We start from the raw sequence: 18,133 nt of genomic DNA, 5'->3' as shown, positions 1-18,133 counted from the left end.
CAGGAACCCTCTGGAGTCCCACGGCACGTCGCTCACTACGGAGCCCGGAGTCCCCTGGAGCCCCACAGCCCATCCTCCCACCCCAGCCCCACTGCACCCCACCTCAGACCACCGCCGCCGCCACCTCCCGCCCGCGCGGCCCCTTTAAGAGCGCGGCCCCGCCCCGCGCGGTCGCTGCCGGGGCCGCGGCTGCCGCTGCTGACAACAAGATGGCGGCGGCGGGGCCGGTGGGCCCCGAGAGCCGGGTGTTGGGCTACACCCTGCACCGCTGGAGCAGCTTCTCCTCCACCTACCTGCCTGAGTGAGTCCCGGCTTCAGTCCTCGGCCTCCACCCTGGGCCGCCGCGGGCTGCTGGGTCCGCGCTGGGCCCTTGCTGTGGCCTACGCGGGGAGGCCGCGGCGGGCGGTGCTGTGGTGGCGGCCGCTCTGAGGGGAGCGCGGGCCCGGCCGCTGCTGTCGGGGGTGTGTTGGGGCGGCCCGGGGTGGCCTGAGCCCCTGGCTGGTGAGGGGCTGGAGAGGGGGGGCCCGGCCGCCAGGCGCAGGGCGGGGGGCGGCTGTGTGTGGGGAAGGCCTGGTCAGCAGTGTGTGCGGGGTCTTGTGTCTGAGGGAGGGGGTGGTCAGTCGGGTTTGGGGGAGGCTGTGTGTGTATGTGAGGGAGGGGGTGTTCTGGGTTTGGGGGGCCTACGTGTGAGGGAGGGGGTGATCAAGGTTTGGGGGTATGTGTATGAGGGAAGGGGTGGTCAGGGGTTGGGGGGGCTATGTATGAGGCAGGGAGTTATCAGCAGGGTTTGAGGGGGCTGCGTGTGAGGGAGGGGGTGATCAGCAGGGTTTGGGGAGGACAATTTGTGAGGGAGGGGGTGACCAGCAGGGTTTGGGGAGGACAATTTGTGAGGGAGGGGGTGATCAGCAGGGTTTGGGGGGGGATGTGAGTGAGGGAGGGGATGGTCAGCAGGGTTTGGGGGGGGCTGTGTATAGGGTGGAGGGTCTGGGCTGCAGGTCTGCAGGTGGGAAGGGCCTGGCCACCGGGTTAGGGACATGTGGAGGGGAGGCTGAGCACCAGGCTTGCGGTGGGAGGACGAGAGTGCATGTAGGGGGTGATCATAGGTATGGGCAAGAGGGGAACACAGGTGAGGAGGGGAAGCTGGCCCCAGGTTTGGGGGAAGAATGAGCACTGTGTGTGGAAGAGGGTGGTCACCAGATTAAGTAGGGAGAAGGGTAAGTAAACCTTCCCCCCCGCCTACCCTGCAGGTTGGGGTATGTCAGGTGCTTGTGGGCAGTGTGTTTTTTGGCAGCCAGGCTTCCTCTCCTGCCCCTGACCTCTGAAACACTGGGCTACCCTTAACTGTTGTGTGTGGTTTTGGGGGTAGGGGGTCATCTGCTGCTCTCGCCTTTTGCTTTTAGGAATTTGGGGTTTGGTAAAAGGAGACTGGAGCTGTGTTTTGCAGTTATCAATTTGAGTTGACTGTACTAATGTGAACCTATCCTGAATGGGAGACTTGGCTGTATGACAGTCCAGTTAATGGCCTATTAAATTCCTCTAGTTACTGGAAGTAAAATTTGGAGTGACTATAATGTGGTCTAGGTGTCCTGTTTTCAATACACCTTCTTGATAAGTGTTGGAGGTCAGGAGGACTGTTAGGAGTACAGTGCTTGGACACCTTAGTCATTGCAGGCTGTAGAGTCCCGTCTAATCATTGATTGTGCTGAATTTATTAACCTTGATTAAAATATCAACAAGTGACAAGGTTGCCTTATTTGTTAATTATTAATGTCATGAATAATCTCCACTTTCCAAAATGAAGTGAAACTTTAAAAAAAAAAAAAGTTTTTCTGACTAAACTTCTAGTTGTTGTATCTTTCTGTGTATTTGCTTTGTTAGATGTTAAAACGAACTTTTCTAGTTGATAACCTTTGGAGATAATTAAGTAATCCCTTTACTTTTTTTCTTGACAAGACTTGACTTTAAGGTGTTTCTTTCAGGTCTGCGATTATGCATGTGGTTATTCCTACCAGCATTTCTGGCTTTCAACATCATATTAAGGTGTCGGTCCCTGAGTAGAAGGGTAACAGACCATTATTGATCTCACTGATGCAATATAAAAAGAGAAGACTGACTTTCTCCTTGATATTTCTTTCCAAGGCTCCCGTTAGTCGTTTTTGCTACAGGCTTGTGTCAGGAATTAATGCTTATGTGGTACCCGCAGTGCTGCCCAAAATCCTTAATGTCATTGCCTTCCATGATACAATTCTGTTTCCTGTAGTAGGGCTGGTGTTTTACAAATGCATAACCTCGTATTTGGCTGTTTTTTTAAGATGTTGTTTAAATGTGCTTATCAGTGAAAACAGTTTTAACGGCTCTTAAGCAGTGTTCGATAATCCCAGTGATGGATTTGTTCTCCGATATGCTGACCTTGGTCTGAGGGATGCTTGGTTCTGATGCTTGTCTGCTGTCTTCTGTGAAAGTTTTGGGTTTTACTTGCTGCCTCTGAACAGCATGTTAACATTCCCATGTTCTGAGAGAGACCTTGAATGTGAACTGAAATGGAAAGGGGGAGGCTTTGGCCTGCAGTTTAAGAGTGTGTTCTTGAAAGGAGAAATTGCTCAGAATTGCTGAGACAGGAGCATAACATACTGTGGGGTGAACACACAGGTAGAGCTAGAAGTTGTCTGAGTATTACGATGCTTTTCTGGAAGGATATAGGGAATTCTGGTTATATTGTGGTTTAAATAAGTTTGTTAGCGTAACTAGGAAGAAGCCACTTTAACCTTGAAGTAGAAGGGAGACTGCCATTATGTATGTAGGAATACTAATTTAATAATGCTGCTTGTCATTGGGAGCTGTGGTATTGCAAGCAAAGTGCTTGTGGAGGAGGAACAGAGTAGATTACCCATGTTCTATGTCAGGTAAGTATGATTTAAACACACTTCTTAAGTAGTTGTATGGTCTTAAATGTAAAACTTTCACCACCGCTGTCTGGGGAAGAAATTAGATGTCTAGTAACTTACATCACTTCTGCTTGTGTGGTGCTGAACTGGTACTGAAACTTTTTAGAACACTGAAATCACCTGATAACTGCTCTTCTTAATTTAAAAAAAAAAAAAAAAAAAGAAAGTGTTTTTCAAAGACCTTTCTGGTCACATTCTTGTTTAGGATCAGTAGTCTATTGAAAAACACCAGTTTTCTTTCAATGTCAGAGAAGTTTCTTCTGGTGAATGCCAGCATCTTTCCTGTTGTGTTTGGTGATGGTACTAGGGGATTAGTTAGTTCTGGATCCAGTTTCTGGCTGTTTTACCAGCGCTGTAGCTACCTGCCTGTTTGCAAAGACCTTTCCAAACATTAAATGAAGATTGTCCTTCTTGAGTCTGCCAAAGAATAGTTCTACTGTTTTTCAAACTGCTGGAGTTGTCCTCTATTGGCTTGTAGCTGCCAGCAGGAAGACTGACTTGGATATTTATTTTAAAAACTCTGTGGGTAAAAATGACTTAGTCTAGTAATAGTGTCTAGTTCAGTCAGTGTTTTAGGGGAGGTTGCGCCTTTGGGAAGAAAGTTGGTCCAAGAGGAAATTTGCTCCTGTATCATCTGGTGTTTCCAGAGACGTTCTGCCTGTGCAGAAGCGACAGTGGGTTGAGAGGCTTAAGCCTGTCTAAATTGAAAAATGTTCAACCCAGCATGTCGCTTGAGACTCCTCCATCAGATCCCTTCCATGCTTCTCCGCGGTTCCTCCCCGAAGGAGTGGAGCCACGAGGGAGGCTGCTCCCTGACATCTCACAAGGGACCAGTGTAGGGATTTCCCCACCACCAACAGTCACTTCATACGAGCTACACAAACTAATACTGGTGTCTTTTGACATAAGCTGAGGGAAAGAGACCTGGACTTTATTCCCCTTTCTCCTCTGTACTTCTGCAGAAAGCGATGAGCTCAGTCACTTCTGTTTTTGGTCAAGGAGGGAATAAACAATTTATAGAAAGTAATGTAACCCTTGTTCAAACTCGTGGGTTTTTTTGGTAAGGAAGAGAACCAAAAGCTAGTGCTCTGCATTCTGAGAGAAGCACTTCATATCCTGATTTTCTTAATAGTCCATTTTTGTACCTGCTCCCGTTTGAACTGCCTGCTAAGGTGAATAAGAGGTGAAGTATTGTGCTCTGTGTGATGGCAGTCGTGCATTCTTTTCTACTGCCAAATGCTAAATTGCTGTATCCTAGGACCATGGTTTCTAGTGGTTGCATCAGACTCGTGACTGATGATACCTTGTAGTTGGCTAATGGACTTGGGTCCTTCTGTCACTGTTTTATACAGCTGAAATCAGTATGTTTCCTAGGTTTGACCTTAGGATTTTTATTGACGTTTTCTACAATTATTTCTTATGCTGAGGTTGTTATTAAGAATATGAAATAAGATTGGTTTCTTAGCTGATAATTAAATGCCATTAGCAACCTCCTCCTAATTGCTAATCACTTTTTCATTGCAACCCATTTTTATCTATTTCACTGTGGACTTCAGTTATTCTGGTAATTCCAGTCTTCTCCAGTTTGACACCATACATGATACTGCATCAAATGCTGAAGGATGGAGGGCTCTGTTATCACTTTCCTAGTTCGTGGTTTGGGCATACTGGAACAGAGAAAGATCCAGCTGATTTGTTATGATACACTTAAAATAATTGTGTGTGTTTCTGCTGATTTTCTGTTTTTCCATTAAACCAAGGGAAGTAAACTAGGTGAAAGATACTTTGATAGTAAAGCATGAGCAACTTACAGCTTTCCAAAGTGAGAAAGTAATTTTTTTTTTTTTTTTTGCTTTTTAATTAAGGGGATGTGACAGTAAGTTACTGCCCAGTCTAACCAAACATCTACTGCTGTTTTGTCTTTACTCTGAAACAGAGATGTACTTTCCCGTGCTTTCAAATCTAGGGTATTGCAAAGCATTAGCAACAAAGTACTGAGAACATGTGTAACTAACTTTTTGGGGTAAAGTCCATGATGATTAAAAAAAAAAACAAACCAAAAAAACCCCACCAAAAACAAACAAACAAAAAAACCAACCAAACCAAAAACAGCCGGAAAAAAACCCTGAATGACAGCTACCCTGTTCTCTGAGATTTCTGTAACAGGAAGAAACATGTATTTGTGGCTAGTGAAATACGATTCTCAGTTTCTCCTCCTACCACATGAAAACGATGATTCAGCTTTGTACCTTATAGATTCATAAATCTTGTTGTAGATGCATTCAGGTCGTGAAGAATCTCATGTTCAAGTTGAGATCAGTCATGACTAATGAAAAGGTTTGTTTTTTCTACTCTGTTTTCTAATACCGAGCTCTGTTTCCTTGACAAGGTGAAGATACCTTCTGTTGAGGTCTCAGCAGTTTAAAGTTATCTGAACCACTCCAAAACTAGTGAGTGTGCTTTAGAGCTTTTCTGGCAGGATGAACGGTGCTTGTCATCCATATGCCAGAAGTCTTAATGATACTGCTTATGTCTCATGGTTTCTTAAATAATGTCAGTTATGTAGCAGTGATGACTTCCATTCTAGTTGTAGAATTGCAACTTCGGGTTTTTTTTTTTTGCATATATGAGCACAAATTTGGTTTTTTCAACTTAAATTGTCAGCGTTTATAGCTCTACTTCATTTTTTTTTTAATGTAGCCAATTCACTTTCCTTGTTCTTGTGTTTAGATATGGGAAGATGAACAGGCACACGTGCTGGTTATCTGTAATTATGTGCTCGTGATGTCTTTGCAATATTGATCTATACTTCTAACATTAAGTAAAATGAGCTGGGAATGCCAACACTGACTAATGAAGCAAGCTGGCAGGCTCTGTTCCCCTCTGGTGAACCCTGTGTATGAAGATGTTCTCAGTTCTGCTTCTTGTCCTTTTCAGTGTCCAGTGGAAAGTATTTTTTTTGCACTTGTTTGTGTGGATTTTCTATATGTTTCTAGACAATCTTATGTCCTGACAGGCGTTTCCCCCCTACTTATGTCACTTCTGTAGCCTAGGATTTTTCTCTGAAAGCTGAAATTAAGTACTGGAAAAACAAAATATTTCTGTAGAAAATAAAGTTAGTTACAGATTGAATACATGAGTATGCGGTGCTTCTCTAGTGTATGGTAAGGTGAAGTGCTGAGAGAGAAAAAGGTCAGAAAGGTGGAGGGAGTGAAAAAAAAAAATCACAAAATCATGAAGTTGCTCATGCCTTACGTTGTCATCAGAAGCTCTCGTTTCCCAAAAAAAAGCAAAAATGCTGTAGTATGAGAAGAAATTTCTTTAAGATCCGGTTAAAATATAGCTGTTATTTAGGAGATTAGGCAGAGTTTTATTCACTGGCAGAAGGATGAAGGTGAAATGCTAATTACTCTGATTCCCTGGTGTGACTAACCTGGCAGAACCTGTATTACTCTGATGTTCAACCTTTTCTGGGATGGCATTTTTGGGGAACATTAAGAATGTAAAATTTTCATAGCAGGTGTTAGCATCATCAGATTATGGATCATTTGTTCTGTATGTGGCTTTATATCCTGCAATCTTAATAAAAGTTTTCTAGCTCCTGATTACTAATTGCTTGCTTAACGACTTAAACACTATTTCAAACAGAGCACGTTTTTCTTGGGATAACTGTTGTTATTACTGAGACAGCATGTACAGTCTGTGTGTTTTTTTTTACATGCAAACAATATAGTTTCTTATTCTGCACATTCATCATCTTTTTCAGCAGATCGCTGTTAAAACACACAGTTAGGTTTATCACTGCCATTGATTTTATGATGTGATCAAGATTTTTATGTTGAGGTTAAGTGGTGTGTGCAGCATTAATTCAGTCAGTTGTCTAGAGGTCAACATATTCCAACCTTCCAAAACAAGCCAGTGCTTGATTACTTTAATTGCATGTTAATATAAACCTCTAAAACCAGATGTAGTTTTGCTTTTTTGACTGCAGCCTGTTGAATTTTTTTGGGAGCAGTGGACTGTAAGTTCAGCTGGCTCTGCATTCAATAACATACTAGTTAATGGAAGGGCAGGAAGGAGAGCTGAAGGTGTAGAGTGTGTGTTACCTTAGTTAGTTGCTATTTTAGTCATTACTTGAAACTCGGTGTGCATAATCTTTGAGAAATTATTTCCTGGATCAATTTAAATCAAGGAGCACAACCATATATTCAAGTTGAGGATAGCTGCTTGCATGTCTGAATTTTAACTGCAAAAGCCAACTCGCTTGCTTCGCTTATGCTGGCGTGTTCTGCGGTTCCTGGAAAATGACATGATCTTGATAATGGAGAAAAATTGTGCACTGGTCATTTTGAGTTTTGTGGTGTTTTCCTCAGTCCTGTCTGCCTTTTCTCCCCAGGCTGACTGCTGGGTTTAAAATGTTACTCTCAAGCTCTGGGAAGGTGCCTGAAAAACACTGAAATTCTGCTTGGGCCATTACCTGCATCTTTCTTGGGTGCTATTCTGTAGGTACATACTTTAAGCAGCATTTGTCTCTTATGATGACTGTTTAAATACTAATTTGCTAGCCTATTCTACATTTGAAAGTTGTATTAGTAAAGAGGTGCTCTTAACACAGAGTGTTAAAATGGAAGAAAAAAATTTGGATTTTGTGCCAGTAGGTACCTTAAGTGTGAGTAAGGAATTGCTGAATGAGCTGCCACCCTGCTCTTTCATGACAGCGTGCTGTGGCTAACTCACATTTTTGTTTCCTAAAAAACCTGCTTTCTGGTACAGGGTTTGGAAACTGCCAAATAGGAAAGTAATGCTGGCTTGGGAACTGGTGTACCCTTTAGCGGGAATTATTTATATTGCCTCAAAACAAGGAATTATTCCATAATGTAGCTCTAGGGGCAAATGTTTCAGACTTGTAACATAATTTCCTAAATAACCAGTACTTAATGACAGGCTGATATTTCCTTATTTTCCCAGGTCAATATTTTTGTCTTCTGGATTCCATGAGTAGAGTTGCATCGTTAGTGAGAGAACCTTAATTTTGAAAGGAAAGCTAATACAGTGAAGGTGGTCCCACCTGGAACCAGGTGGCATTTTCTGTAGAGTTTTGATGAAAAAGCTCCATATTTGACATTAGTTTGGGCATGAGGGGGCTTCAGTCTGTTTTGTTGAATGTAGTCTGCTTTAAAGTCTTTTACAGGCATCATTTTTTTTTGGTTAACTTTTTACTAAGTGTGAAGTTACAGTGCTTGATGGATATTAAAGACGTGTTTATGTCTTACATTAGGAATTTATATCTTTACATGTAATCACTTAGTCTGTTTTTTGTGGATTCCGTCTTTGAGTGGAAATAATAATAGTATGGTGGCGTGTAAGAGCATTGTTGCAATGCGATGAAATCATGGAAGACCTAAATCTACTTCCTGGCCTTCGTAAAATTTTTTCATATGTGCTTTAGTCAAACAAAAATGCTCCACCAAATTTGTGATGCTTCCAAAATACAGCATAGGACAGTTACGTAGATGTGTGCTAGACATTGCTTTCCTCTAATCTGCGTATAGGGGTCTGTCACTTTCCAAGCAAATGCTTTTGGAAACGAGAAGTGAGAGCAATGCAGTACTGAGGAGTGCTGCACCACCAGTATTGTGGAAGATTTGGGAAGTCTTAAGTTCAGTGGCTTTTCTGGTGAGTCTTGACAGTAGAAATCCCTGTCTTCACATGCTGTCTAGACTATTTTCCCAGCAAGATGTGAGATTTTTTTTTTTTAATGGAAACTAAACTTTGTTATAAAGTGGCTGTGGCTGATGGTGTCTTAAACTCTGGCAAATCTTACAATATTTTATTTATTGGCTACAAATCCAGTGAGCTAAAAAATCTGATATATACATCTCTTTCCCTGAATACTGAAGCATAGAATTCATCTTGTTCTTTGTCTTTTTATCAAGACAGGGGTTTATTTCTGCCTCCTGGGACCTCACCTAGGCTAGATTGCATGCACGCCATGTAGCTTGTGTTAGTGCTTTGTGGATCACTTAAAAGGCTGGATTTCAAATATCCCTGTGGCTTAGGCATGTAGAAACGAACACTGAGTGTGAAAAGAAATGGTTCTAGATAGTCTTATATTCACTAATATGAGTTTGCCAAGATGATTAAGTGAAGCAGTCTTTACAACTGCTAATTTCATCAGCATTTTAAGTTTGTTTTTGTTTTGTTTTTTTTTTAAAAAAAAAGCCTTTAAATACATGGAAAGGATCTGTTGTTTCAGTGACCTAGCAATTCGTAAATATAAAACCAAAGCTAGTGTGAGGAAAGAGGAAACCTTGATAATTTTTAAGCTTAAAGGTTCAGCATCACTTACCAGTTAAATTGCATCTGAAGTATAATCCCTAAACATCGGGATAATTAGACTGGTAATCGTCTGCAATGTGTGAAGTTACTGTGGTTACCAACATAGGTAAATAAGCCTGACTTTATTTCATTTTTTCTCCAGTTTGTTTTTCTCCTGTCCTAATGCTGGTATTACCAACCTGCAGCTAAGGGCTGCTCAGTGCTATGATACAGTCAAAAGTTTAATCCATGATTTAGGGTTGTCTGGTGTCACCAGAATAGAAGTTATTTACCAGGCTCTGATAACTTGCTAGGAATTCACTATACTGCTCCAGTTTTAGTCACTATCGATAATATTTAATTCCTGGAGTGTCAGGAGGAAGCACTGATGAATCAAAAATACGTTGTTTAAAGAGGTCTTAACTAGATGGGGGGGGTGAAAAGGAGTACTTGCTAACTTGTGTTACTGTAAATGTCTGCAACAGTGTCATTCGGTGTTTAAGGAACAGTTTGTTTTTTAGTAAAGGCTTTTGTGTATCATTGGGCTGGCAGTGATTGTGAGAGGCAGCTTAAAAAAAAAAAAGGTAGTAAATTCTTCATTGAAAGAAATAATTGGGAAACTGGTTTTAGTGGAACTCTTTCTAGGCCAGACCTAAGTGATACCTGTTTTGTTGTCCAGTATAGTCATCTGTGATCTGCTAAGTCTATTTCTGTAAGGTGATTTGTAAATTCATCAGCTTATTTTTGTATGATGTGCTTGCTTAGCTATTTTACTTTTGATAGAAGTAAATTTATAATATGGTGGATGTTTGTGTGGACCTGCTGTTGAGGAGATGGAAGCAAATTTGAGCAGTAAGTTGGCAAACCTCGTGACAGTACAATATTTAAAACTGCACACTTCTGTCCATTTTTAACTCCACCTTTGTTTTACTACGCAAGATTCCTCCTATGCTTCTTACCAGTAGGATTTGAAGTCCTGGGTTTTACAAAAATGCAAAACCAAAAAACACCACCCAAACCCAAAAAACCTTGTTTCCTGAATGTATCTGTGTACTGCATAATAATTACACATGATTTACTTTGTTTCAACCAAGAAGTCTTCACGTCCTTATGCCACTTTTCCTGTAGAAAGGAGAGAATCTTTATAACAAAATCTAAAAAGTTTTTTTGTTTTTTTTTTAACTGCTCTGGGGGAGAGCCATAGGTACATAACAGCTTTTTAAACATTGCATCCAGGTAGTTTGAAATTAGCATTAGTTGTAGTGAGTTTCTGGGAGTTGAAGAATTTCTTTGGTTCTATCCAGATCCATGGACTAGAGGCTGCTTTTTTTTTGGTGGTTGGGTTTTTATTTTTTGCTTTTTTTTCTCTTGGTTAAGACTGTGTATGCATTCCAGTGTCTAGGCTGGGCAAGAATATCTCCGTTGATGCTTTGTGCTGGCTGGTGTGATGGTTCCACGTGTGTTGAAATAGTTGTCCCACCACGTCTTACAGTCCTCTGTAAAGGGGACTTAGTGGAAATTTTAGTCCGTCTATTTTAGTTGCTGTATTCTTGCTGGTCTGTTTTGGGATGATTGTAGGAAAAACTGAAAAAAATCATCACATAGACAACCTTGAAGAAAGTATTTTGTCTATTTTCAGTCAGGCTGTGTTTTTGTAGCAGTCGAGATGCTTTTTGCAGTGTAATGGCATGGTACCTTGGCAGTTTTCTAGAAGGGCTGTGTCTGAGTTCCAAGTCCTCTTGGAGACGCGTGTGCCCTTTTCTGCACAGCTGCTCTCTGAAGAGTGATTTGAATGTGCCAAGCAAAGCTCGTGTTTTGGATTTGTTTATTCTTAAGAGCTCGTTCCTAAAGTCATGGATTTCTTTAATAACAGCTTCATGAAAATATTTAGGTTAGATGCAAATTAGAGCAGCCTTAAACCTAATTTGCAGTATATTCTGCAATGTCATCTTATTTCTCCCTTCCTCTCCCTCTCAAAGCAAAGAAAATATCTTGCTTAGTGATTGTCGTTCCTGAAACCACAGAGCCTTTTGCACAGGGAAGTCCTGGGAATACCAAGTGTGGGGACATCTCTGTAATTCCAGCAGAGATCCACCAGCAGTTGGTACAACGGATGTGATAGTTTCTGGGTTGGTAAAAGGAAAAATCATCTACTTCCAGCAGTTGCAAGACCAGCGTCTGCATTGGTAATAAAAAGAAACTTCCACTGTGTTCTGCCAAGAGGGCTTTCTGCACAAAGCAGCCAGAACGATCCACTTCTCTTAATTAGCGATGGGAACGCTTACAATAAAGGCTTAGATGCTAATAGCTTAGAAGGAAGCTAGGTTATGAATTTAAGGCACACCAGTACTGCCTCTGGACATGTAACTCTTTGTGGTGCAAATAAAATGACTCCTGCTTAGCTTTTAGTGTGGGGTAGGATTTCCCACAAAGTAGCAAGGGTACCACAATATCTAATTTTTTTTTTTTAGTATTACTTGACAATGGGAAGGTGGTATTGGGAGTTCACTCCACTATGAACTCCTTGTCCAGATCCAGCTGCTCATTTTTTTTTTTTCCTTTTGCACTGGCACTAGTAGTAAGCTGAATTGGAGAACTGATCAGACTAAAGAAGTTATTTATGCTAATCTTTATTATAGCTGTTGTTGTAGGGAGGGGGAGGATCAGACATGAGTGGGTGGAATGGTCCCTCTTGGCAGCACTGTAGATTTATGCAAGACTAGATCTTGTGTCTACAGTTTATGATTGTGAGTTATCTCAAACTGCATTTAATGGATTGCTTTTTTCACAGGAAAAGCTTGTGTAAAACTACTTGGTACTTGCGGTAGCTCAAGGGCTTACAAATACCTTTTTTAATGCTTTGTGAAGATTACATGGAAAGTCATCACGTTAATGGAATTTTCACTTCTAAAGTTTCTCAGATTTTAATCTTGGTGTTGTGTGTGAAAAGCCTGTCTCCAGGTACTGCGTAGGAATTTTGTGATGCCCAGAAAAAGGGCCTTACGTGAAAAAAGGAGTCTGTCCTGTCATTAGGATATGCATTTGTTTGTTTCTTACTGTCTCATGACTGCTGGAATGCTTGAATTCCTCCAAGTCCATAAATTTTCCTAAACCATTACAGTAAATTGACTTTGTACATATGGACTTCTGTCTTCAGTGTTTGTTTAATCTTAATAAATTAATAACCCGTGTATTTTTAAACATACTTATAACTCCATTGACACGGCTATCTTTATCTTTTAAATTTCTTTTTAGCCTTAATTTTGTGTGAGTTGCCAGTCCCTTTTCTCTCTCTCTCTCAGCAGAAGGATTTTTAACTTGTCTAGCTGTACTGATTGAGGTCCTCTTTGGTTGTGGAAACTGATCTTTGACCTGGGGAAGCAAACAAATCTACTTCTAAAAATATGATCTTTGGGATCTGTCCCAGTTATAAAATGCCTCTTTCCAGCAGGGCATTGTCTGACCATGTAATGGTGCCAATTCCTGCAAGTGTTGCTCAATGTATGAAGAGCTTATCGTCTAATGTTTAAACAAATGTGATAGCATCGTAAATAAAATTTATTCTGTAGGGTAAATTGTCATTTTGCACGCTAGGATAAAGTTCCATAAAGGAGAAAAGCCATACAGTATTATCTAGTTTTATCTGCCTTCATGTCCCTTAAGTGTTTAATATAAGATACATCTCTCCTTCAAGTTAAACAGTTTTCACTCTCTCTTCAGATATTTAAAGGTATTAAGAAATTCATAAATATCACTTTGCCTTGCCCGTGGCATGGCAGAAGAGACTGCAGGTATGATTCTTCTCAAAACAAGTGTATTTTGGTTTCTAGTGGTGACTTATCTTTGAGATTGACAACTTTTAATAGAAATCTGTGTCACATCAGTTCCCAAATTTTCACTTTTGGTTTGTTCATTTTGTCCCTCTTGTAATTAAAGTTGGGGGGGGTTAGGTTTTCTCTTGGAGTTGAGCCTCTTCATGCTGCAAACTCAATGTACTTAGTGGGATGTTTAATTATGCAGGCCAATGGCTTGATGTTTCCTGTTTTGATGGGGTTAGAGCAGAAGGGCTGTGTGTGTCCGTATGCTGTTCAAACGTATTTTTCCCACTGGGGATGTGGGAATAAACCAGCTGCAGGCTTGGGCGGGTACTGGCATTGCTGAGTTAATAACTGCCATGCTACGATGGAAACTAGCTAAAGGGACAGGGAACCTGAATTTTGTTCCTATGCCGTGTAAAAATCATGACATATCTCTTGCAAAGATTGCAGATGGACAGCCATTAGACCAGCTTTCTAAAATAACTGTATTTTAGGGGGCCACCCTGGTCTAACTCCTTGCTGTCTCCCTTGTCGTGGTGCAGGACTGCTTGGATACTGTTGCTAGTGTGGTGATTTTGGTCTGCCCAATGTGGAAAGAGCGAGCTAATTTCTCTGTTTGTTAATGCTCAACCTCTGACTTAACCTCTTTCCCTTCTGAGCTTTTATATGAGCACTTTTTCCTTCGGTCCTTTGTAGTAATCCAGATGCTCTTGTTCTTTTCCTCCTACACAGCAGATGGAGATGGCATAAGCCTTTTGATGACTGCTTCCTTCTTTTTACATAAGTTTTATGAGCTGGCAAGTTTGTTAGTTGGATGTGGTAGAGCTCGTGAGCCTTGTCCAGCAGGTGGTGCATCGTCACCTCGCCAATATTTATATATATTTTTGGGCTCTCTTTTTTTTTTTTTTTTTTTAGTTTTTAATTTGATCTTGGGGGTGAGCTTTACCACATGGTTATAGGAGAGGGGAAGGCAGATCCTTCATATGACTATCATGATGAATCTGTTTCATTTTAGCCAAAAAACTATTCTGAATTTATGTTAATTACCTAAATGCTGTGCTATTCCAAATTGTAAGAAAGCAACTTGGAGGTAATTTTGCCAGTCGAAGAATTAAACTTCTGCTTTCCTGTGTGCTGTTCTAGGCTTGTAACTCATATGAAAAATACTTGTTATAATTTGGCATGAGTTAGATGTTCTTATTTCACGCTCCAAGAAAGCTTAAGTAGGTTAGCAGCTTGCTTTCTCCATTCCAGTATCGCCTGTCTAGTAAAGGACAGTTCTTGGCTCGCTAACCGTTTTACTGCTCATCATTTTAACCTTATAGAAAAGTTCTTGCCCCATTGAGGTGAATGAGACCATTTTTTCCACTTTGTTGCAGACTTGGGCCTACAGAAATTCATCTGTTTTACATTTATTTCACAATTTAGATTTTTTTTTTTTTTTATTTCGCAACTTGGAGCTCCGTTTCACAACCACGAGGCTTGGAGGAATACTTCGATGGGTCTTGTAAAATAGCAATGTAGAAAATTGTTAATAAAAGAAGGGGAAAACCTTAGTCTCTGCCTAGCAATTTAGGTAGTTGCATGAGAATGTTACTGATCTGCATGTATGATCTTATTGGAGATGCAAAATACAATAGGGCAGTTATTTAAATTACTTCTGGCTTCTCATTTTTTAGGAATATCTTGGTGGACAAGCCCAATGATCAGTCCTCAAGATGGTCTTCAGAAAGCAATTATCCTCCCCAGGTAAGCATCTGAATCTCTGCAACCGTATAGCCGTGTTGTACAACTTAATATATACTGGAGTTTTTATTTTAAATGTAGACTGCTACTGTTTGTATTGACAGCTGTTATAGGCTACCTTCTCTCAATAAAATGCAGGTTGTTGGAACATCAGGTATTTACAGTTCCAGCAATTTATTTCTGATCTTTCAAGAAATGCTTTTTTGCAGGGGAAGTTTTGTGTCTCATCCTTGACATTCGCGATCGTACTGGAAATAATCTAACCTTATGGTTAGATTAAACTGCTAATGAGGCATGCAGGTCCCCCTTTGTCAGCTCTACTGGAAACTGTTGTAAATTGCTGTCCTTGAATCCTAGATCTAAGGAGCTTGTATTTGTTTCTCCTAATAGCGCATTTAGAAATGTAGACTATGTTTAAAGAGACATGAATGTCACCTCTTCTGTTGGTTAAGTACCTTATTAAAATAAGATTTATATTGATTTTAACGTCTAATTTGCTTTTTCACTATTAATTAGATTATCCAGAAAAAATAAGCTTATCATTTTACTTAATTTTTTTTCTTCTCTAATAAACGTCTTATCCTTCTCTTTATTCTAGATTTATACCTTATTAGTCTGGTACTGTTCAGTCAGCTTCTGTATCTGGTTCTGTACGCTGGTTGTTTTAAATTCTTTGTTTAAAACACTGATGCACAGAAGAGCATGTTGCACAGTATCTCTCTCGTGGAAGGTTCTTCTGCTTACCTACTTATTTAATCCAAGTATTCCTCATGAGTTAAAACTCTCAGAATTTTTTCTAGGTAAATCTTGCTACTTTGCTTTGAAAGTGTGTTAATCTATAGTCTAGAGACTGATGGCTCCCTAAAGCAGCATGCCATCTCATCCAGCTGAAAAGTGTTCATCTTGATTTTCATGATAGTGTTCTATACTGTTGTGCCTGTAAAAGTAGGTGTTTTGTTAGGAGGAGAGGGAAAACTATCCTGTTTATTCCATTAAAATGTTTCATAAACTTGTGAAGACTAATAATTTTGATTCTCTTGGTGCCTCTGTGCGTCTACTGCTCTTTTAATTTGATCTTTTTACACACACATATATATATATTTGATAAATAGCATAGGAATTTAATCCATAGCCTGAAGCAGTTTTAGTCTGTCTAGGAAATATCGATTGCAGGGTAATGAGTATTGTGCATGTCATCCTTTACTTTCTTTCATACAGGAAGAACATTTTTTTTTTTTTTAAGGCTCTCTTGTTCACAAGGCAAGGTTGGCTTGTGGTGTAGCTTTGGACTGGGTTTTCACCTGAGATGCTTTTAGTTGTTGCTAAAAGTTGCTCTTTCGTTTTCTGAGCCTTCCTGAATATTTTGTGCTTTTAAAAACCTGATTCTGAAAGGGAATACATCTCTTGTAACTAGAAGCTTTAGAATATTCCCAACCTATGCTTAAATCTGACAAGCAGTGATACAAGTTATATTCAGGCATGTAGATTAAGCAGGGAATAATTAGAGTGACTTCTGTACAAACCACATAAACATATTAAAGATGTCTTCCAGCTATTTTATGTGTATTGATCATGGCATGAATGAAGATGCTGTTGCAGAACTACTGAATGCAATTGCGGACAACTGGCCACTGCCCTGCATGATAAGCAGGTCATTTAAACCAAACTTTTTAATAGGAGAGGTGAATTAACATTATCATATATATATAGATATATATTTCATATATATCTATATATATACACACACCTATATATCTCATCTCTATTATCTCTCACTATATGTATGAGGTATCCAGATTTGAGGTCCTTCGATCTGACTTGCAAAAAGTTAGTCTTCGTAGTGGCAACTGAGATTGGCAAGACAGTATTTGAGTTTTATTCTGTGTTATTTAAAGACAAAAGCAAGTGGAAAAGGCCATCTTGCTGGATTCTTCCTACTTGGTTCTCTGTATCCTATAGTAAGAATATAAAACGCTGCGTAGTTGCTTGTGTATTCAGCAAGCCGATTCCTGAGCTCTGAGTGAGATGATGTATTTGCAGTGTTTCTAATATGTACTTTAGCTAATTCTTGGGTTTCTAACCTGAGTGTTTAATTATTCATGTAAAGCATTTTTTACAGTATAACTTCTCTGTTGAAAAATTAACTGGAAAGAGGAAATGGGAAATTAAAATTTGCAGAAGACACCTGTGTGCAAAGAATGCAGTTTTTATTATATCTGGGCATATAGAGAGAAACAGTTCCAAATTACGTTGTCTCGTACTTGACAAAAGAACTTCAGATTTGATTGCATTTTGCTCAAAATGGCTAGTTCTTGCACCTTGCCCATTGAAAGACTGCTACATTTCAATGCATGTAAAACTTTTATACAGAACTTTTATACAGCTTTTCTGCTTCCTCTTTCTTGCAGGTGGCTAAAGTTCTTAAGGCAGATTCTTAGTTTGGAAAACTTCAGTTGAAATAGTGGTTGACTGAATTATAAGTGTGGTGAGGAGAGAAGTTGGGGGCGGAATTAGTTGCTTTATGTTAGAATTTGGATATTTCATATTAAAAAATGATGATATATACATATGACTTTTAATCCCCAGAATAAACATTGTGTATCCCATGGAAAATGAAGTTGCAAAACATTTTATAGCTTGAGTGTTGGCATCACTTCATTTAAAAATCGGTCACTTTTGCGGTGACGCACTTGTTAAACTGTGTGGGCGGCCATAATAGTCTGGGACAGGAGGCGAACTAAAACTTGGTAAAATAAAGCTTTCCACGTTTCCAACTTTGTTAGCTAGGGCTGACACAACACAAGGACTAATGTCAGTCATGCTCACTGGAATGTGCCATGAGATATTTTAATAAGCTCTGCAGCCCTAATCGCTAGTGTTTGTCTCATCAGAGTGTCTCACCTTAAAGTAAGGATTTAGTAATTCCCTGCCAGCGTGGTGGTGCTGTTGTGCTGGCTTAGCGGTAAAAATATGTGTGAGTCCCTAAATGTTGAATTATTCCCTTCCCTTTTGGAGTGAAACAAAACGTCTCCAGGCACCTCTTCTTTCAGAGTGTTCCTCTTGCTAGGAGGAGCATGAATCAGAAAAACATAGGCAAAAATCTGAGAATTTGTACAGTAGCTCAACCAAGATCCACACTTTGCAGTAAATGTGCTGGAGTCTGTATTAAACCTTTTTGAAAAGGGAAAGAAAATGAAAGTGGAAGTCTAGACACTTGGAATGTTGCCCCGGGACTATATTTAGTAAAGGGCTTTCCTAGTTTTATGGGTATGGTAGAGTTAAATAATTCTTGTGGCTGTGAAAGCC

The 18,133-nt window shown here is 40.1% G+C and overlaps 1 protein-coding gene across 7 annotated transcripts in view; it reads left to right on the top strand.

The window, feature by feature from the left end:
- Window positions 1-173: 173 nt before the first annotated feature.
- The window catches only part of MKLN1 (muskelin 1), a 97,786-nt gene continuing 79,826 nt past the window's right edge, over window positions 174-18,133 (top strand). For 2 of the 7 annotated variants that reach the window (XM_074573195.1, XM_074573201.1), the window contains exons 1-2: window positions 180-301; window positions 14,761-14,830. In XM_074573195.1, the coding sequence (XP_074429296.1) occupies window positions 210-301; window positions 14,761-14,830 (162 nt within the window). In that variant the 5' untranslated portion in view covers window positions 180-209. Of the gene's footprint in view, window positions 302-364; window positions 502-1,195; window positions 1,215-7,346; window positions 7,448-14,760; window positions 14,831-18,133 lie in introns of those variants that run through there. The other 5 variants (XM_074573202.1, XM_074573199.1, XM_074573198.1 and 2 more) reach the window with 5 other exon arrangements.

This window comes from Larus michahellis, chromosome 1 (genome assembly GCF_964199755.1).
Source record: "Larus michahellis chromosome 1, bLarMic1.1, whole genome shotgun sequence".
Taxonomy (NCBI): domain Eukaryota; kingdom Metazoa; phylum Chordata; class Aves; order Charadriiformes; family Laridae; genus Larus; species Larus michahellis.
The sequence above is the reverse complement of the archived record's forward strand: the minus strand, read 5'-3'. Positions and strand labels throughout refer to the sequence as shown.